General features: G+C 38.0%; 1 protein-coding gene across 1 annotated transcript in view; it reads right to left on the bottom strand.

The window, feature by feature from the left end:
• Cntnap5bl1 (contactin associated protein family member 5B like 1) overlaps window positions 1-27,136 on the bottom strand; it is a 985,855-nt gene that overhangs the window by 270,742 nt on the left and 687,977 nt on the right. Inside the window, 1 exon segment of the mRNA NM_001329899.4 lies at window positions 21,424-21,624. Within this exon segment, the coding sequence (NP_001316828.2) occupies window positions 21,424-21,624 (201 nt within the window).

Genomic DNA, 27,136 nt, shown 5'->3' on the forward strand with positions numbered 1-27,136 from the left:
ACAAAACTAGATAATATTGATGAAGCCAAAAATTGCAGGCTGACAAAAGCCTGATATAGATGTCATATGAGAGGCTCAGCCAAAGCATGACAAATACAGAGGCGAATGCTATCAGCAAACCATTAAACTGAGAATGGAGTTCTAGTTGGAGGAACTAGAGAAAGTGTTAAAGGAGCTGAAGGGGCTTACAACTCCATAAGAAGTACAATACCAATGATCCAGAGCTCCCAGGGACTAAACCACTACACAAAGACTACACACTGAATATGCCAGCTGGACAGACCCATGCCAAGGCTGGATCCCGCAGTGCAGGGGATTGGAAATGGGGTTGGTTGGGGAGAAGGAACATCCTTATAGAAGAAGCAGATGGGATAGGAGGCTTATGGCAGGAAAATCTTGAAAGGGAGTAATATTTGAAATGTGAACAAAAATATCCCATAAAAAATAAAAATAAATTATAATAAAAATTAAGCAAACAACAGTCAAAAATATGTGAAATCTGTCTTATACGTTTCCAAATATGGTAGAGAAATATAATTTCTGCCCTCTTGGGTGTATGCCAATGCAATGATTGTCATCTTGAAATCATAAAGTGGCGTAAGAGAGTGCTGAATGTCTTACATTCTAGGTAATAAATGTGAAACATTTCCACTTGATTTACTCTATCTTTCAACTCTCTGTCCATGAAACTCAGCAACTAATATAAGTGTAACAGCCATGACATAGGCAGACATCTAACTGAGATCTGAAACACATGCCTGACTGAAGCCACATTCAAAATCCAACAGCAATTGCCAACCCTTTATATATTTGAGTGACAGAACCAATAGATGACCCTGCCTAGAACTCTACCACCACGAGTCTAGGGGATAAGAAATGGATGTTATAACTTTTATAGCAGGGTAGATGGCCCTGATATAAAATACACAATAGTTGATAATAGAAGCAGGTCAGTCTATTCCTTGGATAACTGAAATTTTCTTATATCCTTTTCCTCCTCTTTTTAAGCCATTTTTTCTATTTTTTGTTTTGGATCATAGATTGCAAACCAAGTTTCAAAGCAGACAGAATTATAATTGGTTTCCAGCACTTAGAATCTGTAAAAACATAGACAAACCACCTCACAATCTATTATTACATCAGTAATGTGATTAATAATAATAAATAATAAGAAGAAAAATTTCATATACCTACTAAGAGGATTCAGTGGCATAATTTGTTTGAAAAGCCAGACATGGATCAGATTCTTAGTGGCTGAAAGTCAGTATTACTAGTACTGAAAAACATGGTTGGTAGAAAGTATGATTTGTATAGATTCTTATTAGACACAAAGTATAAATAACCTTTATTTTGTTTTATTTTATTTTTAACTTTGTTGAGATAATGTCTAAGGCATCTCAGCTGGCTTCAAGCTCATTGTATGACAAAGGATGATATTAATTCTGGACATTTCTGAATCCAGAACAAAAGCTCTGTCATTACTGATAGTGTTACAATGACTGGTTTAAAATTAACATTTTAGTCAAATCAAAAACAACAACCCTGTCATTTTCTATTCCAATAATAACAACAGTAATTTATAATTTTGCAACCAAAATAAGTTTTCTTCATAAAATTTGTGTGTCATTTTACTTTGCTCATATTTACCTCAGTTACATTCTATTCTTTTTTCCTATTTCCTTCCTCTGGTCCTTTTTACATATCCATATAGTTTTCCTTTGACTTCTACACATATACCACAAATATATGTACACATATTAGAGTTGCATAGAAACATAATCTTGGTGCTACATATGAGAAAAGGAATGCATTATTTCTCTCCCCAATCTGCCTTATTTCACCTACTTAATGGTCTCCAGTTATATCCAGCTTCCTGAAAATGGCATAATATTCTTCTGCATGGCTTCATAAAACAACATTAAGTATGTACTGGACTTTTTCTTTATCCCTTCGTTTGTTAATGTATACCCTAAGCTACTTCCATATTTTGGCTGTAGTAAATAGGCTAGTGAACATGGAGGTGAAACTATCTTCAATGGACTGCATTAGATATTTTAGGAATGTACTCATAATACACAGCTTAATGAAAGTTCTAATTAGTATTCATTAAGAATCCCCATACTAGTTTCCACAGAATCTGAAACAATTTATATTTCTATCATTAGTGTATAAGCTCCATTGGTCTTTGCCAGCATTTGTCATTTTCTTCACAATAGCCATTCTGATGGGTAATTTTAATTTGTATTTTCTGGTGACTTAAGCATATTAAATATGTTTTCTAACATCCAATGGACATTAATTTTTCTTTTGAAGCATATACTTAATCCTCTTTTTTATTACACTATTTTATTATTCAGGGATACTATGGAATAGTGAAAGGATGTGCACTTCAGAATCACTTCTATCCTTACATATTGTATATGTGTACCTGTGGAAGAAAGAATTTTGGATGGCATCAATAAAATGGAGAAGACCGAAGCAACATTATCTTAGTGTAATTGGAGAAGAAAATTATGTGGGTTGCCATAAAACAAAAGCAACTCCTCGAAATGTATATAAGAAATACTCAAGTTAATAAAAAAAAAAAGCAACTCCTAGTGACCTCTAAGTCCTCCCTTGATTCCTCTGTGTTAGAAATTATGGACACAGAGAAGTGAGCATTTTTTTTCTGCCTTCAAAGAGCCCAAACTATTATCAATTTAATCAGGCACATGTCATAGCCTAAGGTGCCCATGTACTTATAAAAACAATTGCTTGGTTTAGTCCAATTGATATACTCTCATAGCAGTCTTTGGAAAGGGAAGGAAGTATTTCATTGATAAGTATTACAGTATCATCTCTACAATTAGAAAAACATTCAAACTCCCTACTCCTTAAATGTTCCCCACATCAGTCACAAGTCGTTTTCCTAACCCCTCCATAGTCTGCCCTTTCTCTCTACTCATGGTACATTTGTCTTTATACCATTATCAGCCTAAATCCTTTTTCCAGATAGACAGAACCTAGATTATTTATTTCATTGTTTTATTCATTTCTTTATTTCTGAACAGTGGCCCCATTATCTGAGTTGCACAAGACATTTAACACCACTCCCATATCTGTTCAATTTCTAATCTCTAACTACTTCAAAATTTTTTGTCTCATTTTAAACTTTTGCTGTCCTTGAGTTATATAAGTCTTATTTTTGTGTCTCTGGGTGTGGGTCCTCTCATCCTAATTACAATCATGTGTATATGAATACTGTTTGCATTTTTCATTCATATTCTTAGCATTTTCTTCACAGAGCTGGGAAAATTGCCTGGCACTTAATAATCAGTAAATTCTTGTGCAAAAAAGAAAGTCTTGTTAATAGGTTTTGTTTGGTATCAATAATGTGAACAAAGACTTTTTTCCTTAGGGAAACTTGATGGTCTGTCTCTCTTGCATGTATGCATTTCTGTATCAGTTCCTCACTAAAATTGTTATTTTTGAATTATTTAATTTATTTTTTTAATTTTTTTCATCTTTATTAACTTGAGTATATCTTATTTACATTTCAAATGTTATTCCCCTTCCCGGTTTCCAGGCCAACATCCCCCAAACCCTTCCCCTCCCTTTCAATTTGGGTGTTCCCCTCCCCATCTTCCCCCCATTAACACCCTCAGACCAACAATCACGTTCACTGGGGGTTCAGTATTGACAGGACAAAGGGCTTCCCCTTCCACTGGTGCTCATACTAGGCTATTCATTGCTACCTATAAGGTTGGAGTCCAGGATCAGTCCATATATAGTCTTTGGGTAGTGGCTTAGTCCCTGGAAGCTCTGGTTGGTTGGCACTGCTATTCATATGGGGTTTCAAGCCTCTTCAAGTTCTTTCAGTCCTTTCTCTGATTCCTACAACGGGGGTCTCGCTCTCAGTTCACTGGTTTACTGCTGGCATTCACCTATGTATTTGCTGAATTCTGGCTGTGTCTCAGGAGACATCTACATTCGCCAATGTATTTGCTGAATTCTGGCTGTGTCTCTTAGGAGAGATCTACATCTGGTCCCTGTAGGCCTGCACTTCTTTGCTTCAACCATCTTATCTAGTTTCGTGGCTGTATATGTATGGGCCACATGTGGGGCAGGCTCTGAATGGGTGTTCCTTCTGCCTCTGTTCTGAACTTTGCCTCCCTATTCCCTGCCAAGGGTAATCTTATTCCCCTTTTAAAGAAGTAGTGAAGGGGTTGGGGATTGAGCTCAGTGGTAGAATGCTTGCCTAGCAAGCGAAAGGCCCTGGGTTCGGTCCCCAGCTCCAAAAAAAAAAAAAAAAGTAGTGAAGCATTCACATTTTGGTCATCCTTCTTGAGTTTCACGTATTCTGTGCATCTAGGGAAATAAGAGCATTTGGGCTAATAGCCACTTATCAATGAGTGCAGACCACATGTGTTTTTCTGTGATTGGGTTACCTCACTCAGGATGATATTTTCCAGTTCCGTGCATTTCCCTGTGAATTTAATAAAGTCATTGCTTTTGATAGCTGAGTAATATTCCATTGTGTAGATGCACCCCATTTTCTGTATCCATTCCTCTGTTGAAGGGCATCTGGGTTCTTTCCAGCTTCTGGCTATTATAAATAAGGCTGCGATGAACATAGTGGAGCATGTGTCTTTGTTATATGTTGGGGGTTCTTTTGGGTATTTGCCTAAGAGAGGTATAGCTGGGTCCTCAGGTAGTTCAATGTCCAATTTTCTGAGGAACCTCCAGACTGATTCCCAGAATGCTTGTACCAGTCTGCAATCCCACCAACAATGGAGGAGTGTTCCTCTTTCTCCACATCCTCGCCAGCATTTGCTGTCACCTGAGTTTTGATCTTAGCCATTCACTGGTGTGAGGTGAAATCTCAGGGTCGTTTTGATTTGCATTTCCCTTATGACTAAAGATGTTGAACATTTCTTTATGTTTTTCTCAGCCATTTGGCATTCCTCAGCTGTGAATTCTTTGTTTAGCTCTGAACCCAATTTTTAATAGGGATACTTGTCTTCCTACAATCCACTTTCATATATATGTGGTCTTTCTGTTGTTATTGTTGTTATTGAAGACCAGCCTTAGTCCTTGGTGATCTGATAGGATGCATGGGATTATTTCAATCTTCTTTTATCTGTTGAGGTCTGTTTTGTGACAGATTATATGATCAATTTTGTAGAAGTTACCATGAGGTGCTTCAAAAAAGGTATATTCTTTCAGAACGAAATGTTCTATAAATATCTGTTGAATCCAATTGGTTCATAACTTCTGTTAATTTCTCTATGTAACTGTTTAGTTTCTGTGTCCATGACCTGTCCATTGTTGAGAGTGGGATGTTGAGAACTGCCACTACTATTGTCAGAGTTGCAATGTATGCTATGAGGTTTCATAAGATTTCTTTTATGAATGTAGGTGCCTTTGCATTTGATGCATAGATATTCAGGATTGGGAGTTCATCTTGGTGGATTTTTTCTTTGATGAACATGAAGTGTCCTTCATTATCTTTTTTGATAACTTTTGTTTGAAAGTCGATTTCATTTGATATTTGAAATTCTATTCCAGCCTGTTTCTTGGGAACACTTACTTGGAAAATTGTTTTGCATCCTTTTACTCTCAGGTAGTGTCTGTGTTTGTCACTGTGGTGTGTTTTCTGCATGCAAGAAAATGCTTGGTCCTCTTTACATATCCAGTCTATTATTACATGTAGTTTTATTGGGAAACTGATTCCACTGATGTTAAGAGATATTAAGGAATAGTGATTGTTATTCCCTGTTATTTTTATTCAGATGTGAAATTAAGTGTGTTTGTGTCTCTTCTTTTGGGTTAGTGGAAAGAAGATTACTTTCTTACTTTTTCTAGGGTGTACTTTCCCTCCTCATGTTGGAGTTTTCCATTCATTATCCATTGTAGGGCTAGATTTATTCAAACATATTGTGTAAATTTGGTTTTGTCAAGTATCTTGGTTTCTCCATTTATGTAAATTGAGAGTTTTGCTGGATATTTTAACTTGGTCTAGCATTTGTGTTCTCTTAGGGTCTGTATGTCCTCCTAAAGTCATCTATCATCATCATGAGATAGGATTTTCAATCTAAGTCTTGTTCTGTCAGGTGTGTTTGGATGTCTACGATTTGCTTTGGGGGGAGAAATGGGCTCTGATGATGCAAAGTAGTTATTATGGTGTCTGTTGCTTAGGTTTCTGCATTTGTCTTTTGCCATCAGGTTGTCTCATGTTAGCTGGTCTTTCTGTCTCTGACAATGGTTTGACCCTCCTGTAAGCATGTGTGTCAGCACTCCTGTAGACCTCTTTTCTTTCAGTCAGACCTGGGTATAGAAAACTCTGGGACCAGTTCTGCTCCTGTTGTAGGCAGAAAACTGAAGGGTCCTTTCCCAGACTGCTTCTGGGTTTGTGTGTCCTAAAGCCTCCAAGTGGGTTGACTGAAGCAGAAGAGCTGGTCTTCCCTCTGCTCTCAAATGTGTCAGAGATCCTGATGACTGGCTTTCATCTATGGATGCAGGCAGAATCTAGAAGTGTCCTGCCCCTGTTTGCTCCTGTCTTCCTTTGCCCAGAGGGAACTAATCAGGTTCCTCTTGGTCCAGGAATGTAAGCAGAAGTGGAGGTCTCCCCTGAGCTCTCAGCATTGCCCACACTTCTGAGAGTCCAGCTCTGTCTCCCATGTGACTTGGGTACAGAGAGCTGTAGGACCTGTTCAGCTCCAGGAATGAGCAGAACTACTAAGTGTCCTGTCCCAGTCTGTTTCTGGGTTTGTGTGTCCAGAGGTCTGCAGGTGGGTCACTGAGAGCAGAAGTGTTGGTCTTATAACTGCTCTCAGGTGAGTCAGTGCTACTGGTGACAGGTTTTCAGCTCTTGGCACAGGCAGAAACTGGAAGGGATCATTACTTTTAAAACATAGGAAGTTAAATATGACAAACAAGTGTGGAATCCTTTTAACACAAGTCAGCTTGTAGATATATTTGGGAATAGTAATAATGCATTAGCATTTCATGTTATATATCATTCAGTACCTACTAGGTTGCATGTAAGTACAATATACTCACGTCATTTCTGTTAGACTGTTTCAGTGACAGCTAGCTGATAGTGAAATTTTGGCTGTTCCAGATCCTCATACACAATGACATATTATTTTCATACAATCTGGGAATGTCCTCTATTCTACCCTAAATTACTAGTTGTAATACTGTGTTTTATATGATAACAAATAGAAGTCTTATGAGTGAATGCTTTTGTGTGTATGTATGTGTGTGCCTGTGTGCATGTGTGTGTGTGTGTGTGTGTTAGTGTGTGTGTGTGTGTGTGTGTGTGTGTGTGCGTATACCTACTTAGCTGCATTTTCACTAAAGTATAAATGTTGAAGGGAAAAGGGCAATTGAGGACCTAAAAAATCTCTCACAGAGATCACATTTTGTACCTTCGAATCTCATGGGAACATTACAATATTAGGCAATTCTGTGTAAGTTAAAGCTCTTGCAAGCCTGTAGGAATGAGTAAAGTTTATCTAGAGTTCCTGGAAGGAAGACAGAGTTTCTATTTGTGGGAGGAACAATACTAAAGAGTTCAATCAATCTTCAAAGCTAGGTTGTTTGTATGATGGATGTACTTTGCAAATAATTTCCATTCAGAGAAAGCCAAAGTCAACCCCAGTTCAACCTCACTCATGACTTATAGATGTCAAAGTAATGAAATCTGAATCGTTGATAGCTCTGTGTATGTTAGTCAGATTTTTGTTCTGAAGACATATTCCTGAGGCAGTGAATCTGTTAGGAAAGTGGCTTGTTAGATTCACAATTGTGATGATTTCATTCTGTTATTGTTTGACTCCAGTGTATTTTGTCTATGTTTGGATTGGGGAGAAGAAATATATGCTAGCTCCATGGTCAACGGAATTAAGGTCAAGGACATGGGGCAAGAGAGATTGCAGTCAGTGAAGTACTTGGTACATAAACCTGACAATGAACTTAGCTCCAAGAGCCAACATTGAAAAAGAGAGGAGTCTAGGGAGATGATTCTATAAGTAAGAGTACCAGATTTGCAGATTTGAGAACCTGGGTTTAGATCTCCAGCATCCACATAAAGAGTGGGATATGACTGTGACAGACAGAATGAAAACCTGGGCATGGTAGAATGTCCTTGTATTTTTAGTGCTGGATGGGTGAATGTAAACCCATGTCCTTTGCTTCTCAGACATCCAAGAAGGTTTTTTGAGATCCTGCCCAGTAGGGGAACCACTCTTAAAATTCAAGGTGGACAGTCTCCTGTGGAACCACATCTAAGGTTGCCTTGGGACTTCCACACACAAGTGCACACATGCCTCTGTACCTGCATGAATAGAAAGAAATGCACATGCACACAAACAGTGAAAAGAAAAAGCAAAAGGAGAATCTCAAGCCTCCAATAACCCAAATTTTTCCTACTGAGTTCAACCTTAAAATTTCTACCATTCACCACACTCTCATGAAGCTTAATATTAAGTCTTTAAAATGGGTGTCTCTGTGGATACTCAAGGTCAAAACCATAACATACATTCCAGTCTTATCTAGGCCCTTGTGCCATGAAGCTTGTACAGATTAACCTGGGTGAGAACCCTATTGTATTCTTCACATTAGAATACTAAATACCATAATGTATATGAAACAGATATTTAGTGAGATAATGTAATGGAGCATCCTTGACTCTATGGAAAGTATAGGAGAAAACACAGGGATATTCAATGGCCCTTATTTCTAGAGAGCTTTAAGAGACTGGCCAGTAGAAGCATTTTTCCAAGGCCTTGTCATTCATTGAATGTGAGGTGTTGTTTATGAGTCTTATATCTGAACACTTGATTTTCCTACAAGGATACTGATAGAGTTTATAGAACATTGAGGATGTGGAACCACCTGGAAGGAGTGAATTTCTTACACTCAGGTATACAGTATATATAGTCTGATCGTGACTCTGGTGTAAGCTCTTTCTGTGTTTTACCTGCTCCTTCTACCTTCAAGCTCCTTCCCCTTTAACTCATCTGCTTTATACCCTCCCTGCCTTGATAGACTGTATCTCCTGCACCAAGGACCAAGGTAAACTATTCTTCCCAAAGTTCTTTCTGCCAGATATTTTTGTCACATGGAAGTGACAAGTAATTGATGTTACTGAAGAAGCTGACCAGGTTATTGATTCATAAGTGAGAGAATAGCTTCAGTGTCTATTATTCTGTCTTTGTATGTAAACACTACATGCACTTCATTTCATACACTCATCCCTTACTGGCTTATTGATCCCTATACACAAGTAGAATATCTGCAAGGTGCTGATGAGTGAAAAGTGTCTCGGTTTCAACCCGGTTAGGCTGTATGCTAATCCAGTGACAAATGGATACTTCCGTCTTTGAAAGCAGCTGCTGAGAACTGTAGCATTGCTCACTTCCATGACTTGAGAAGCTGTTCTAAAGCAATGCCTTAGCCTTGCATCAAGCTGTGCTAAAAATTAGCAAAGACACTTGGAAAATATATGAATGCATGTGAAGTAGATTGTGTATTTCTTGTGGACCACAGCACCATCCAGTTTCTAGAGTACTGATTTAGTTACAGAGATAAATGGCATGTCATCTGGGTTCGCACTTATGAGAGGAGAACATGGGGGAAACAGCATATAGCAAAGGAATTCTTAGAAAACAATAGTGTCACAGTTCAGTTACCAGTTGAAGTAAAGAAACAGAGTGGGACATCTGTCTTTGCTCTGCTCTTACTGCTGCTGAGTGAAGATAATCTAGCAAGTCCTAGAGTTTAGAGAACAATCCAAGGGACTGCTGGGGGGATTCACAATCTGCTCCTTGGAAGAGTCTTGGCTTATCACTTGAATATTTTACATGAGTTTGCACAATATAGTGTTAAAATATAGTGTTTACTGTGTGGCCCTGTCTGCAGTACTCTCTTCATCTTAATTCATTTTGTAGAAAAAAATTCACACAAATGCATGTTTTTGGAAATAATACAGCTTAGTCATTCTGTAGAACTTTGCATACTACAGAAGTAACAGTGGTGTTCTTGAATTTAAGTGAATTGTGGTACAAATAGGAACTCAGCCTCTCCTTAGCTTTTCAGCACTAATTAAGCTATGTGAGGATAATAAATATTTCTATGTAGATCTGGATCTTGATTTAGAGACATTAGTTATCTGGCATCTAAACACAGCCACAGCCCACAAAATCTTCAGTCAACCCTCGCCATTTGCATCTTTCTTTTGTCTTATCTTGCCTTCTTACTTTCTTCTTTCATTATTCATTGGGTAATGGACAGAGGATATGCTATGGCAAGAAGACTTCATCTGCATCATCTTCTTACCAATGTAAATACACCTGCAAATGATATTCACATCATTTCATAGTTTCTTGACATTCTGACTACAAGTTCGTAGCAAACCATAGTCTATGGTATTCTCTTTCTCCTCCATTTCTGTATTTCTATTTTGGTATCTCTCTTATATGCATGAATAAATACTACCAACCAAAATTGTTTATAATTTTCTTTGGTGACAGTATATATTCATAAGTTTTCTAACACTGAATTAAGAAGTTAAAGTTAATATTCATTGCTTGGAAATGAGTACAAAGTTCCTCTATGTTGTCTACAGCATAAATTGGCTCTACCTTGATGCACCACAGAAGTCAAGATGGTAAAAAATATTTAAGAATATGCACATTTTCTGTTTTGTTAATGGTTCTTCAAGGAATATCCTGTATATATAATGAGTTATGTTCACAGTGATCTACATGAAAAAATGTTCTTGTAGCTTTATATACAGCATATCTATATCTACCTGCCAAAAGGGGACTGGTCATTGAAAACACCTATATAAGAGAATATTCTATGGTTGGTAAAATAAAATATTGGTATGAATATGTTGTTTCACTGAAAACGTTATTAAATTCACGTATATGCTTAGAGATAGTATATGTGTGAATGAGAGAGAGAGAGAGAGAGAGAGAGAGAGAGAGAGAGAGAGAGAGCGCTAGGCTGACTCAATAACAGAATTCAAACTGGCAATTCAAGAGATGAGGCCTAATTCTCTGTTTCCAAGAACTGGGAAAATCCAAGCAAATATTGTGCTTAGAAGTTAGAAGCTGTCTTGCCACCTGGCAGGAAGCAAGGACAATGGGTTAGCAGCAGTTTCCAAACTCCCTCACATACTTCCTTAGCAATTATTCCTAGATCTCCCTAGCAACAGTTCCCAGCCCCCACAAACCAGTAATTGGATATCCCTAGAAATGGAGTAAGATAAAGGTCACCTAAGCCAGAATCCCATAATGTGCTTTAAATTAGACCTGCAAGCTCACATGTTTGTCTCTCTATCGTAGTAATGTGAGACTGCAGCATTCTAGACTTTTGTTTTTACATATTATTTGATTCCAGGTTATCATTTTCTGGTAAAGCAGTCCTCCAGAATTTGTGTGGAGGCCAGAGGATGACAGGTAGGAATTTATTCTTCTCTTTCATCATATCTGCTTTGAAAACTGAACTCAGAGTTCTAGGTTTGGTAGCAAAGCATTGCAATTGCTAGGATATCCCAGCAGCCTTATTTGCTCTACCCTTTGGAGCTGTGCCAATATGGAATAAATAGCTGTATTACAAGGCTGGAAATCCTTTCATGATATAAATTGGATTTTTTTTTTAGATAACGAAACCTACCCTACCTACAACTATAGAAGAGTAGAAGCAGGTACAAACACACACACACACACACACACACACACACACACACACACACACACTATACACATTACACATTACACATAATACACACACAGCTAAACTATAGTTTTATTATATTAGGACAATAATGCTCTGATTAGACACTATAAGCTTGGTTATCCTCCAAAAACTGATGATAAAACTACTCGCGAAGAACAGTATCATTATCTGTGACCCTTATACGATACAAAAACAGCAGATAGGACAAGACAGGCACACAGGTACTTTAGTGACAAAAACATCACATAAACAATCAACACATTCTGATCAATTTTAGTCTTTCTCTAGGAGATCAAATCAATTAGGACCACTATTACTTCAAGAGCCCATGGCTAGTCAGGTCATAGGTCCTAACAGAGAGCTTACTATTATTATTTTATAAATAAACAACATGTTAAACTGATTCATAATGACTGATTGTTATTGCTAGGGATTAGTGCATCTCTAAACCCCCATCAGAAAATCTTTTATTTTTAAAAGATGATAGTTAACACAGAGACAGATGACTAGCTAAAGTTCAGAGCATAAGGGCCTGATGAGGAGGTGTAGAGATTTTAAGAGTCAAAGACAGTGAGTGAACATTAGAAAAGTGTGTCCTCTGCATATAACAGGAAAGTTAAACCCATGAATTCAGAGGTTATGCTAGCATCCACAAGACCTGTTTAAGCTCTATCTACAAAAAAGTATCAAAATGGAGAAGGCAGGAATAAATGAAATCCCTCACCTAGTTGAGCAGCTGTTTGGAACTAATAGCTACTAAAGAAAGAGAATCAGATTTCTTAAAAGAGTGTAATCCCTAAAAGTTGTACATGTTCCAGTGGAAGGCCACACCTCTATGACTATATGGGTAGCAAAATTGGACTTGAGGAGTACTAAAAAGTGGATGAAGTTGGGAACTAGAGTGAGAATCTGAGGAGACTTGGGGAAAAAGGAATAGGCATGGGGAACATTTGAATTTTTCAAAGAACTAATAAAAAGGAAATTCTTTTTCACCTCAACCCTCATGATAGCATTAACTTTGGTCCATGTCTAATGAGATGGAAGGTTTGAGCAAAGACACTGACTACCGGATGCCTAGCACAGTCCAAGGATTTCAGACTATGCTTGTCTTTCTATTTTTTTCTCAGTCTTATGACTTTAAGATCATCATGTAAATTTAACAGATAGTGAGATTAAACTATAAAAACTAAGCACACTGGCACAAATCAAGATGGTGCTGATAACCACATTAAGATCCCACTCCCAGCGTGAACCCCACAAATCTATGGAAACCGAAACCCAGAGAATAAAAGAAAATGAATACATATATATGATTAAAAGGACTCGAGACATAAACAGCTCAGCAGCTAAAAGTGACACTCTGCCAGAGGATGAGAGTGCTGTTCTTCCTACTCATCTAAATAGAATATCTCAAAACAGAGTTTGAATTCAGTGTTCGAGGTGTGCAATACATATCACCTCCATGGATATTAGATATTATGATTGTTTGTGTGTGTGTGTGTGTGTGTGTGTGTGTGTGTGTGTGTGTGCTCACGTGGATACATACATATATACACATAAATAATTATAAAAAATGGCATAATCCAAGTGACAGTGTAAGTCATTTAGGGAAGTCCCAATTGGAACAGACACACTTCTATTTTTTCATAAGAACTAAAAGAGTGGGTAACAATAAAGCATATTGAACAGAAGGATATTTCCTAGAGTAAGATGTGCTGAGAAGGGCTTAAGGTGGCAGGTGTGTTCAGTTTAATCATCAGGGTGCAAAGAAATATGGAAGGAAACAGAGATCTTGAACCTTATAGGACAGTTTGGGAGACAGATATGTAAGGGAAAGAAAACAGAGAAAGAGCACTGATTTCATCAACCTGCCAAGCCTGACTGAACCCAACAGAGTTCCGGAATTGATTTCACAGTGATGATCCTGAATTATGAAACAAAGATTCTATTTTCTGTCTTGAATTCTGTGTTTAAGAAGGCAAGGAGGCATGTAATCCATTGAAGAAAGATTTCCATTTCAAATAGTTAAATTTTCTTTGAAATGTTTTTGGTATTTAAAAGGAAAAGTGACAGTTATCTGGAAAATTTATTTAGGTACAATGGTATCTTCCTCTGAAGAATCTAGTTTAGTCAAGCATAGCAGTGTATTGAGTTAATTGTCTTGCACTCATGCTTTGCTGACATTGCTGTCTCTATTGTTCCACAGCCACTTTCTAAACCTGCAAATGTTAAGTATTTTTGTTAGCATTTCTTCTAGGCTTTGCCCCACAATTACCTGGCAACAGCCAGGACTGCCTGACTCACTCTAAAAGGGGCTGCATGCCCCCTCCCCACTCTTTTCTATTGCTTTCATTCTCTCTTCTCCCTTTATCTCTTATCTCCAAGTTCTCCTTTCCCCCTATTTCTCCACATATTCATGGCCTCTCTTCAATCTCTCTCTCTCTCTCTCTCTCTCTCTCTCTCTCTCTCTCTCTCTCTCTCTCTCTCTCATCTTTTCTTGTGGATCAGGATAGCTATCCAATGCTTGGCTAGTACATATTCAAGTTCTGCTCCTAAATCTTCCTCATGTAAGTGTTAACCTGTCATGGTCCTTTGTAGGGAGCCGTATTGGATTTGGGCCTGGCCACTTTGTGACTGCATAGTTCTAGGTGGCTACGTGACTCTGGGCTGCATGGCCACAGAGGTTCAACCTTGAAATGACTGCCATACAGACATGATATTATTGAACTAAAGCCTCTCCCAGGAAGACCCTGGGAGCAATGATAGGATGTTTCAGCCTGAGGAAAACACTGGATGTCCCTGAGCAGACTCCTGAGAAGGGTTCGACCTTTTCAAAGAACATGTCCCCGGAAGATTGTTGCCTCTTTGTTATAGGAGGATATCTTGCAGTGTAGTGATTCACCTTATATCCTTGGGCACTTGCCAAACTCCCCCACCCTAAGCTTCAGTTCCCGCTTCTATTCATGCCTCAGAGCTTTAAATGCTGTACATTTCTCTCAATAAACGAGACCTTGACAACAGAACTTATGCTTGGTCTCCTTCTCTCGTCCCCCATTTAGGCCCAAGGGTAGCGCCCCTTCGGGACCCTGAATAACTGGGTCCCTGCTGGCGGGGACAGTCCCTGAACCTTGCTTCCTTGCTGCCTGGCTCATCCTTAGATATAGGCTATCACTGTTCATTATCCATGGGCATTGTGGGGATAATTTTAGGCAGAAGCTATACGCCCCCTACAGTGTATGCATGTAACTCCAGAAGAAAAATAAAAATCATGTTAGAGCTGCTCATTAAACCGTACAGATTCATGCAGAATAGAGGGGTGCTCAAATGTTGTTACCATTATGTGTTAGTGACCAGTTAGTACAAACTCAGGCCAAAGGAGAGGGAAGCTATGGTTCAAGCAATCTAATGTTTTAGATGGAAGAAATAAAGAAAAATAGGCCTTATAATGAGATGAAAGTAAATGGAAAAGTTATCAAAGGCCTTTTGGATAGCGGAATAGATATCCTTTGAATAGCTGGCAAAGAATGGCCTGCAAATTGGCCCATTACATCTACTCCCTCCACACTTTAGGGTATGGTACATGCCTCCAATGTTGGTCAAAGCACAACCTTTTTGCATTGTTAGGAACCAAAAAATAAAGAACCTTCCATCCTTTTGTGATAACTTCCCTACCCTTCACACTATGGGGAAGACGCTTGCTCAGTCCAACCTGAGCATTTCTGCTGACTTCTTCAGATCCTGTCATGCAGCAGAAGCTAAAGATGGGTTTGGATCTTCATAGAGGTCTGCAAAAGACAACACAGTGAGCTTATAACCATTGAGCCACAACTGAGCAAAGATTGGGAAAGGCCTAAGGCCCCACAGGGAGTCTCCCTTTTCTCTTCCAGTTCTATTTTCCAAGGTCTTCAGAGGGTAGCACCTCTCCTACTGTCACCTGCCAAGGTGTGGTAACACACAACCAAGGGGACAGATGTGCAGGGAAATGGGACTTTACAGACACAGACATGCTATCAGCTGGAGGGTGCAGCTGGCAGTGATGGAGCATCCCTCCCCTTCTGCAAATCATACACTAATGATACCTGGGCAGCAAGGATGGAATCTTGGTTCTAATAGCTCAGAACAACACAGTTCATCCAAAACTTAAAATTTTGATGCCGCCTTTCCTAATATTTTTAAATGCTTGTTCTTTCCTCATACCAAGAATACCTAAAATAATGCTTATGGATTTTAATGTAGAATTGTTTAAAATTATTTCAATTTGTTTTAAAATTCTTTTAAGCTTCCATATTGGATCCACCTCCCCATGTCAAACTTGCAATGTTAATAACCATTGTTTGTTCCTTGATTAATAAAATAATACTATTGACTTAAACCAATTAGTTTTCTACAGATAAGCTAGTATTGCCTGTCTCAGACACATAATTAACATGGTATCGAATACATAAAGCAAATGAAATAAATAAATTCCAACTTTTCCCTCTGCTTTTCTTAGTGAGACACAGGTGAGTTCCCAATAAAAGGGACTAAAGAATTCCTTTCAGGATCAAGATTCCCTTAACAACCTTCTGTTTTTTTCTAGGTCTATAACAGTCTACCACCTAAAATGTGTCAATCACACTGTTACATGATTAATATGTTCATTGCCCCCCCATCTGCACCCTCTAGTTACTATTCTGTAGGTCAAATGTCACAAGAAAAAAAGCCACACTCATTCATCAAAATGAGGCAGAGATTCCTGAATGCCCGGATGGAGCAGAGGAGGTCCTAGAAGCACTCAATTGTCAGCAGCTGGCTAAGGAGAAAAGACCCACTCCACTTTCAACATCTAAAGAGATAACCTGGTATACTCTGGTATGGATCACATTCTTGGTGCATAGTGGATTGCTGTTTTTTTATTCCCCCTCAAAAGGGGCAACTGTACTCAGGTGAAGTCAGGTAAAATCTTATTAGTCCGATAAGGCTAGAACCTGAAAGTCTTAGAGAGAGGGGGAGAGAGAGAGACAGAGAGAGACAGAGACATAGACAGACCGAGAGACAGAGCAAGGCATCCAGACAGAGAGACAGAGAAAGACAGAGAGAGATAGAGACAGACAGGGAGATAGAGAAGATGCAAGACGGAACCTGAGGAAGAAAATGATGATCCATGATCCTGGATAATGTCAGGAGCATTTTTCCTCTCTAGGTGTACAGCTTGTATCAATATCAGTTGAATTTTGAGTTCTTTGTGTGGACATTTGAGGATTGAAGATTTACTGATTTAAATCTGGCTGGCAAATTACAAGCCTCTGGAATTCTCCTTTTACAGGGCAAAGGAGATCAGAGTGAAGTGCAGCAGATCCTGCAGGCTAGCGACAGAGACAGAGGGTGGTTGAATTTGGAAGGGTGAACAGCTCAGCAGCCTGTAGGCCAGTGGGGACCTGGGCAGACTGCAGCTTGGGGATCCCCATGGTGTGGAAATACCTCAGTTGCCAGTGCTTAGCCAGCATATCATGGATTAATTTTTTTTATAGTTACATACTTCAATGATGCAACCACATTTTCGCAGGGGGAGATTGCCCTTCTCTACGAGATTTACCTAAAGAGGCTGTGCATAGTCTACCTTGGCTCTCAAAAGGTCTAAAAAATTTTTTTAAAGGTTTGATATTGGTGATCACAACCTTAATAGGTGTTGTTTCAAGTTTTGCCTTGTCTACTACATCCTTATTTAAAGATGCACACACCATATAATGTAGATCAGTTTTCCAAAAATATGTCAATAGCACTCATAATACGCAAAGGCAAATATTGAGGGGGCATTCAGGATTGCTTTAGAAGAAGCAATTCTATTTTTGGGAAATGAAATTCAACATATTAAAAGCAGATTTTTTGTGCAATGCCATTTAATGTTCTGTTGTGTTTGTGTAACTCATTTGGAATGTAATACTTCTGGACATGACTTATCTACACTTCAGTTTCATTTAAAGGGACTTTGGAACAATTTGAATTTCACTTTGCATATGGATATCCTACATCATAAGATAATGAATATTAATTCTTAAGTGGGATCCACTTCTATTGAGGAAGTGTCTGCAGCTTTTGCCTATACTATGCAGGAGTTAAATTCTTAGTCTTCTTGGATGACTTTGCTGATAAATGGTGGAATTGTAGTTGGTTTATTCTTACTGGATTTTTTTTTCTTCTTCTAGTTTGTATCAAGTAAGTTAAGCTCTCAACAACCACACTTAAAATTGACATTTCATACTTGTATTAAAACAAAAGAGGGGGACATGCCAGTCTTGGTAGGGAAAAAGATGATCAGGTTCCTTCCACTGGGACAGAATCAGTGGGCATGGGCCTATAGAAGGGTTGATGGCTCATCTGGATACAAGGCTTTTCCTATATAATGAACATATTTTCACATTCCTCTGAGGAATATCGCCCCTGTCTATGTTACTGATTTCATTAAAATCAAAGACATCGGTGTAGCTAATGTCTCAGCACAATGGTAAACAATAGAACCTTTAGATAGCCATTAAAGCTGTGGAAAAGAATTCTAAAAACAGGAATTTTAAAGTGTATAATTTCTCTGCTATGCAAAACTATGAGGGTGCAATATGAATTGTATAAATTGTAGTTGATGGGAAAGGAACAAATAGCCTTCCCCAGGAAAGAACACACATTGACACCAAATGGTCAATACTAAAATCATAAATATGTGTAACATTATATAAACTGAACATGTTTATATAATGTAAAAACTGTATGTTTTTACAACAGAACTAAAGGAACAGTTTATCAGAAGGTACAAATGCAGTCAGATTCCTGAGTCAAAGGTCACCCTGGGATAGAGGAAGCTTAGGTTCATGAAAGGTCAGGATGGTAATCTCAGGATAAGATCCCACCCAGCTCTGTTTATAAAGGCAGGCATGTCTCTGAATTCTTTTGCAATGTAAAATAAAATAAAAAAAAATGTGCTTGCTATCTCTTAGATTCAAGGGATTGTGGTCAGTGAATGAAGATTTATAGGATTATCAAATGGGAACTTGGAATGAATAATTGAATTGATATGTAAATAAAACTCTGGGCTTTTGATTTCCATGAGATTAGCTAGCAAAAAGTGATCTCAGTTCTTTTTTAGAATCTTTTCCTCTAGCAAGAACTGAGCTGTCTGAAGTTCTCTGGAGAACAAAACCAGCTCAAGAATTGTTTTCTAATAGTATTTCTGATTTTAGTCAGAAAAATCCATGGATAGTGAACACAGATCTTCTAGAGATTTTACAGGTCTTTTAGAATTTTTTATAACACTATTTCTGAAAAAAAGTCAGAAATCCCAAGAATTATTTAGAGAGCTGACACAGCCATTTTTGAATGTTTATTAGAAGCTATCCAGAGAAGTTGTCTTAGGAGTGAACACAGCTCTTTCAGATTTTTTTTTCTGGCTTTCTAATTTTGATTGGAACCCAAGAATAACTTTAGGAATTTTTCTGGAAGGGTTTTTGGCTTGGCTGGAAGACCCAAGAATTTTTTTATACCAGTTTTTCCCACTTTACTCAGAAAACCCATGAGCTATCTAAAACACATTCAGAATTTTTACTAACAGAGAGAACTGTCTAGAGAAGAAAGCTAGCTCCCTCAACCAGAGAGTTTTTAGAATATATATATATATATATATATATATATATATATATATATATATGTATATGCATATGTGTGTGTGTGCGTGTGTGTGTGTGTGTGTGTGTGTGTGTGTGTGTGTGTGTGTGTTTGTATTACTATGTAGAGAAGAGAAGAACACAGAGAGGGAACAGTCTGGAAAAGCTATCTCAGCTGAACATAAGTCACCGGCTTGGACCCAAAATTTGACTTTGAATAACTTGTTTTTCCTGTTCTCAGACACCATTTCCTCTGAATCCTTCCTCAAGTTGAGACTGGTACTTGGCAGTTATTCATTAGCTCCATGGATATTGTGCTTTCTATACATGCACCAGACCTCTGAGTTTGATGGCCATCACCACAGAAAATAAAAACAAACTTGGTTTCATACACCTGTACTTCCAGCACTCTAGAGGTAGAGGCAATAATCAGAAGTTTACGAACATTCTCTGCTAAATAGTAACTTCAAAGCAAATGTTCATTACAAAAGAAAGTCCATTTTAATAATGAATTAATTAAGTAAAAATGAAAATTTACTTTTAGAGTCACATCCATTGAAGTTGCTCTTCTTCTAGTAAAATAAATTCTGTGAACACAGAGTAGCCAGTGCTTGTCTTGTTTGGGTTTTTTCTAGTGCTCCCTCTTTAAATATTCTTTGCCCTAGACATAAATCATTCCTCTTGTGCGTATTTATGTATTGGGATCCTTGATTCCATATTTCTTCTCTCTCAAACACTTTGTAAATACCACACTTTCCATATCTAGCTGAAATGTTCTGTTTTCAAATGCTATTTTTCTCTAAAATCCTCTTCATTTCTAAAACTGTTAGAGGTTGGTATTGTTATGGTGGCATTCTGAAGAAACAGGGACAAATATAAACTCCATGAACACGGTGCCTGAATATTAAGTACAAGACTCATGGCCTTCTTTGGGTCATATCTCTCTTTAAAGCAGAGTGGGCAGGTGAACTGTGGCACATTTACTATCAAATACATCTTTTAATGTCTTAGTTAAAGTTTCTATTGCTGTGATAAAACACCAAGACTCAATGAAATTTGGGAAGGAAAGCTTGTATTTGCAAAGGCATGACCCTGCAAGGAGGAACTGAAGCAGAGGCCATGGAGGAACACTGATTATCGGCTTGCTCCTCTAGGCTTTTTCAGGTTTATTTATTTATAGACTACCTACCCAGTCATGGTACCATGCATGATTGATTATCTGAGCACATGAAGCTAAAGAAGAAGGAAGACAAAAGCATGGATTCTTCAGACCTTCTTAGAAGGGGGAACAAACATATTCACTGGAGGAAATTTGGAGAAAACATGTGGAATGGAGACTGAAGGAAAGACCATCCAGAGACTGCCCCACCTGGGGGATCCATTCCATTTACAGACACCAAGCCTAGAAAATATTGCAGATGCCAAGAAATGCATACTGAGAAGAGCCTGATAACGTTGTCTCTTAGAGGCTCTGCCAGAGCTTGACAAATACAGAGGCAAATTCTCACAGCCAACAAGTGAGCTGAGAGTGGAGTCCCCAATGGGGAAGTCAGAAAAAGGATTGAAGTAGCTGAAGAGCTTTGCAACACCATAAGAACAACAAAAATATCAACCCACCAGACCCCAAACCCAGAGCTCCCAGGGACTAAATCACCATCCCTAGAATACACAGGGAGAGATCTATAGCTCTAGCTGCATATGTTGCAGAGGATGTCCTTGTTGAGCATCAATGGAAGGAGAGGCTCTTGGTCCTGTCAAGGGTCAATGGCCTCATGTATGGGAATGTAAGTGTGGGAAGGTGGGAGGGAGTGAGTAGAGGTGAGGGAGCACCCTTATAGAAGCAGGCAGGAGTGGGTGTGGGCATCTGGAGGGGAAATTGGGAAAGGGAATAACATTTAAAATGTAAATTTAAAAAATCCAATAAAAGGAAAAAATATCATTTGTAGACATCTTTTAAATTGAGGTTCCCACTTCTCCAATGACTGTAGCTTATGGCAGAAAAATATAAACAACATATTGGTTTGAGAGTTTGAAATTACCATAAATAAGGTTAGGACCTTACCTTGTGTGTTAAATAGGTGAGCTCTCCTGCAACGATATGTTACCTCCTGTTCACAGTGCTCTGAGCCATCAATCAGAGCCTCCAGCTGCTCCATACTGCCACCATAATTTAAGGTCATGGCATAGGGTTTCTCAGAGTTGGAACCCTGTACCTGAGTCAACTCTGTGATTGTGTGCTGAACCGTCATCCAAATCTTGTCCTCTGCACAAATTATAATACAAATCAAGAGAAGTTAGAAGCAAAGCCCAAGTGAATCAATCTACTTGAGTACTCTATGCACACAATGGTATAAAAGCATTCTGTTCCTTATAGAAGGAAAAGAAACTTCTTTCCTTAGAGGGCTCTATCCCTGTTAACAAGAGGCAAATAATCATAGGGATTATGCTTATGAATTCTTATTTTACATACTTTATACTATGTATTTAATGCTCATTACTAATTTAAAATCTACAAGTAGTGTCTTCCTCCTTATCCATAGTGATAGAAGACTTTACAAAGTATGCCACATATAATGATGTTCTACTTTCTCAAATAAAATGACATTTTGGTATATTCTATAATGCCACTTTAAACTTTAAGTCATCTTAATATTACTTTTGATACATAGTAAAACATAAATGCTATACATTGACAGGTGATATACAGTATTACATAGGAAATTTTGACAGGGTTAAAATATGGGTACAAGCTCAGTACAACATTAGTACCAGAGGTAATTTCCAAAAAACCCCCACCCACTAAGTATCGGATTGAAAACAACAACTACATAATAGATAATAATAGCATAATAAACATTTAAAAAACAACAAAATGTTTTCAAGGAGAAAACTTACCATAAAAACATAAGCATGTGAGTATTAAAACTGAAGTGACAATTAAAAAAAAAAGCAAGAGGAAACACAAAAATCACTGAAAGAATAATCGGAAAGCACAAACAAACAGGCGGAGGAATTGAAAATGGAAAGAGAAACAATGAGGAAAGCAGAAAGGGAGACAACCCTGGATATAGAAAAACCAAAGGAAGAGACAAGGAGCCATAGACACAAGCATCACCAACAGAATACAAGGGATAGAAGAGAGACTCTCAGGGGCAGAAGATACCATAGAAAACATCAAAACAACTGTCAAAGATAATACAAAACACAAAAAGCTCCTAGCCCAAAACATAGAGGAACTCGAGGACACAATGTGAAGAACAAAACTAAGGATAATAAGTATAGAAGAAAGTGAAGACTCCCAACTTAAGGGGCCAGTAAATATATTCAACAAAATTATAGAAGAAAATTTCCCTAACTTAAAGAAAGATATGCCCATAAACATACAAGAAGCATACAGAAATCCAAATACATGGGAACAGAAGAGAAATTCCTCCTGTCGAATAATAGTTAAAACAACAAGTTCGTGAAACAAGGAAAGAATATTAAAAGCAGTAAGGGAAAAATGTCAAGTAACATATAAAGGCAGACCTATCAGAATCACACCAGATTTCTCACCAGAGACTATGAAAGCCAGAAGATCCTGCACAGATGTCATACAGACCCTAAGAGAACACAACTGACAGCCCAAGTTACTACATCCAGAAAACTTTAAATTAACATAGATGGAGAAACCTAGATATTCCATGACGAAACAAAATATACACAATCTTTCTACAAATCCAGCCTTACAAATGATAATAGATGGAAAACTCCAACACCAGGAGAGAAACTACACCATACAGAAAACAAGAATATAATTTCCTTGCAATGGAACCAAAAGAGAGACAAACATAATTCCGCTTCTAACAATGAAAATAACAATACATGACAATCACTATTCCCTAATATCTCTCAACATCAGTGGACACAATTCCCCAGTAAAAAGACATAGACTAACAGACTGGATATGTAAAGAGGACCCAGCATTTTGCTTCATGCACAAAATACATCTCAGACACAAAGACAGACACTACCTCAGAGTAAATGGCTGGGAAACAATTTTCAAAGCAAATAACCCAAAGAAATAAGCTGGAGTTGTCATTCTAATATCAAATAAAATTGACTTTCAAAGAACAGTCATTAAAAAAAGATAAGGAAGGACACTTCATATTCATCAAAGGAAAAATCTACCAAGATGAACTATCAATCCTACATATCTATGCTCCAAATGCAAGGACACTAACATTCATAAAAGAAACCTTACTAAAGCTCAAAGCACACATTGCAGCTCACACTATAATAGTAGGAGATTTCAACTCCCCACTCTCATCACTGGACTGATCATGGAAACAGAAATTAAACAGAGATATAGAAAAATTAACAGAAGTTATGAACCAATTGGATTTAACAGATATTTAGAGAACATTCCATCCTAAAACAAAAGGATATACATTCTTCTCACCACATCATGGAATTTTCTCCAAAATTCTCCATATAATCAGTCATAAAACAGGCCTCAACAGATACAGGAAGATAGAAATAATCCCAAGCATCCTATCAGATCACCACACACTAAGACTGGACTTCAACAACAACAATAATGATAGAAAGCCCACATATACGTGGAAGTTGAACAATGCTCTACTCAATGATAACCTGGTCAAGGATGAAATAACGAATGAAATTAAAGACTTCTTAGAATTTAATGAAAATGAAGAAACAACATTTCCAAACGTATGGGACACAATGAAAACGGTACTAAGAAAAAAACTCATAGCTATAAGTGCCTACAATAAAAAACAGAAGAGAGCATATATCAGCAGCTTGACAGCAAAATTTATAGCTCAAGAATAAAAAGAAATAAATGAAACGAAGAGGAGTAGAAGGCAGGAAATAATCAAACTCAGAGCTGAAATCAACCAAGTATAAATGAAAAGGACTGTACAGAGAATTAACAAAATCAGGAGCTGGTTCTTTGTGAAATTCAACAAGATAAATAAACCCTTAGCCAGACTAACCAGAGGTCACAGAGAGTATATCCAAATTAAGAAAATCAGAATACCCTTGGCAGGGAATAGAGAGGCAAAGATTAAAACAGAGACAGAAGGAACACTCATTCAGAGCCTGCCCCACATGTATACAGCCACCCAATTAGATAAGATGGATGAGGCAAAGAAGTGCAGGCCGACAGGAGCCAGATGTAGATCTCTCCTGAGAGACACAGCCAGAATACAGCAAATACATAGGTGAATGCCAGCAGCAAACCACTGAACTGAGAACAGGAACCCCGTTGAAGGAATCAGAGAAAGGACTGGAAGAGCTTAAAGGGGCTCGAGACACCATATGAACAACAATGCCAAGCAACCAGAGCTTCCAGGGTCTAAGCCACTACCCAAAGACTACACATGGACTGACCCTGGACTCTAACCTCATAGGTAGCAATGAATAGTCTAGTAAGATCACCAGTGGAAGGGGAAGCCCTGGGTCCTGCTAAGACTGAACCCCCAGTGAACGTGATTGTTGGGGGGAGGGCGGTAATGGGGGAAGGATGGGGAGGGGAACCTCCATAAGGAAGGGGAGGGTGAGGGGTTAGGGGGATGTTGGCCGGAAACTGGGAAAGGGAATAACATTCGAAATGTAAATTTATTCAAGTTAATAAAAAAAGAAAAAGAAAATCAGAAATACAAAGAGAGACGTAACAACAGAATCTGAAGAAATTAAAAAAAAATCAACAGATCCTACTACAAAAGGCTATATTCAACAAAACTGGGAAATCTGGAGGAAATGCTCAATTTTATAGACAGATACCAGGTACCGAAGTTAAATCAGAAACAAATAAATAATCTAAACAACCCCATAAATTCTAAAGAAGTAGAAGCAGTTATTAAAAGTCTCCCAACCAAAAAGAGCCCAGGTCTAGATGGGATGAGTGCAGAATTCTATCAGATCTTTATAGAAGACCTCATACCAATACTGTCCAAACTATTCCACAAAATTGAAACAGATGGAGCACTATCAAATTCGTCCTGTGAAGACATAATTACTCTTATACCAAAACCACACAAGGACCCAACAAAGAAAGAGAACTTCAGACCAATTTCCCTTATGAATATTGACGCAAAGACACTCAATAAAATTCTTGCAAACCGAATCCAAGAACACATCAAAATGATCATCCATCATGATCAAGTGGGCTCCATCCCAGTGATGCAGGGATGGTTTAATATACAAAAATCCATCAATGTAATCCACTATATAAACAAACTCAAAGATAAAAACCACATGGTCATTTCATTAGATGCTGAGAAAGCATTTGACAAAATTCAAAACCTCTTCATGATAAAAGTCCTGTAAAGAACAAGAATTCAAGGCCCATACCTAAACATAGTAAAAGTAATATACAGCAAACTCGTAGCTAACATCAATCTAAATGGAGAGAAACTTGAAGCAATCCCACTAAAGTCAGGGACTAGACAAGACTGCTCACTCTCTCCATACTTATTGAATATAGTATTCGAAGTCGTAGCCAGAGCAATCAGACAGTGAAAGGAGGTTAAAGGGATACAAATAGGAAAGGAAGAAATCAAAATTTCACTATTTGCAGATGATATGAGAGTGTACTTAAGCAACCCCAAAAGTTCTACCAGAGGACTACTTAACCTGATAAACAACTTCAGAAAATTGTCAGGGTATAAAATTAACTCAAACATATCAGTAGCCTTCTCCTACTCGAAGGATAAACAGACTGAGATAGGATCTAAGGAAATGACACCCTTCACAATAGTCCCAATAACATAAAATATCTTGGTGTCACTCTAACCAAGCAAGTGACAGATCTGTATGACAAGAACTTCAAACCTCTGAAGAAAGAAATTCTGGAAGATCTCAGAAGATGGAAAGAATCTCCATGCTCATGGATCAGCAGGATTAATATAGTAAAGACTGCCATTTTGCCAAAAGAAATCTACAGATTCAGTGTAATCCCCCATCTAAATTCCTACTCAATTCTTTATAGGGATAGAAAGAGAAATTTGCAAATTCATTTGGAATAACAAAAAACCCAGGATAACAAAAACTCAACTCAGTGATAAAAGAACTTCTGGGGGGAGTCACCATCCCTGACTTTAAGCAGTATTGCAGAGCAAAAGTCATAAAAAATGTATGGTATTGGTACAGAGACAGGAAGGTAGACCAGGTGAACAGAAATGAAGACCCAGAAATGAACCCACACACCTATAGCCACTTGATCTTTGAAAGAGGAGCTAAAACCATCCAATGGAAGAAAGATAGCATTTTGAACAAATGGTGCTGGTTCAACTGGATGTCAGCATGTAGAAGAATGCCAATTGATCCATTCTTGTCACCATGTACAAAGCTTAAGTCCAAGTGGATCATGGACCTCCACATCAAACCAGATACACTCAAACCAATAGAAGAAAAACTGGGAAAGAGTCTTGAACCCATGGGCACTGGGGAAAATTTCCTGAACAAAACACCAATGGCTTATGCTCTAAGATCAAGATTCAACATATGAGACTTCATAAAACTGCAAAGTTTTTGTAAAGCAAAAGACACTGTCATTAGGACAAAATGGCAACCAACAGGTTGGGAAAAGATTTTTACCAATCCTATATCTGATACAGGACTAATATCCAAAATATACAAAGAACTCAAGAAGTTAGACTCCAGAGATCCAAATCACTCTATTAAAAATGGGGTACAAAGCTAAAGAAAACATTCTCAGCTGAGGATCATCAAATGGCCAAGAAGCACCTAAAGAAATGTTCAACATCCTT

This window comes from Rattus norvegicus, chromosome 13 (assembly GCF_021556685.1).
Source record: "Rattus norvegicus strain SHRSP/BbbUtx chromosome 13, alternate assembly SHRSP_T2T, whole genome shotgun sequence".
NCBI classification, from domain to species: Eukaryota; Metazoa; Chordata; class Mammalia; order Rodentia; family Muridae; genus Rattus; species Rattus norvegicus.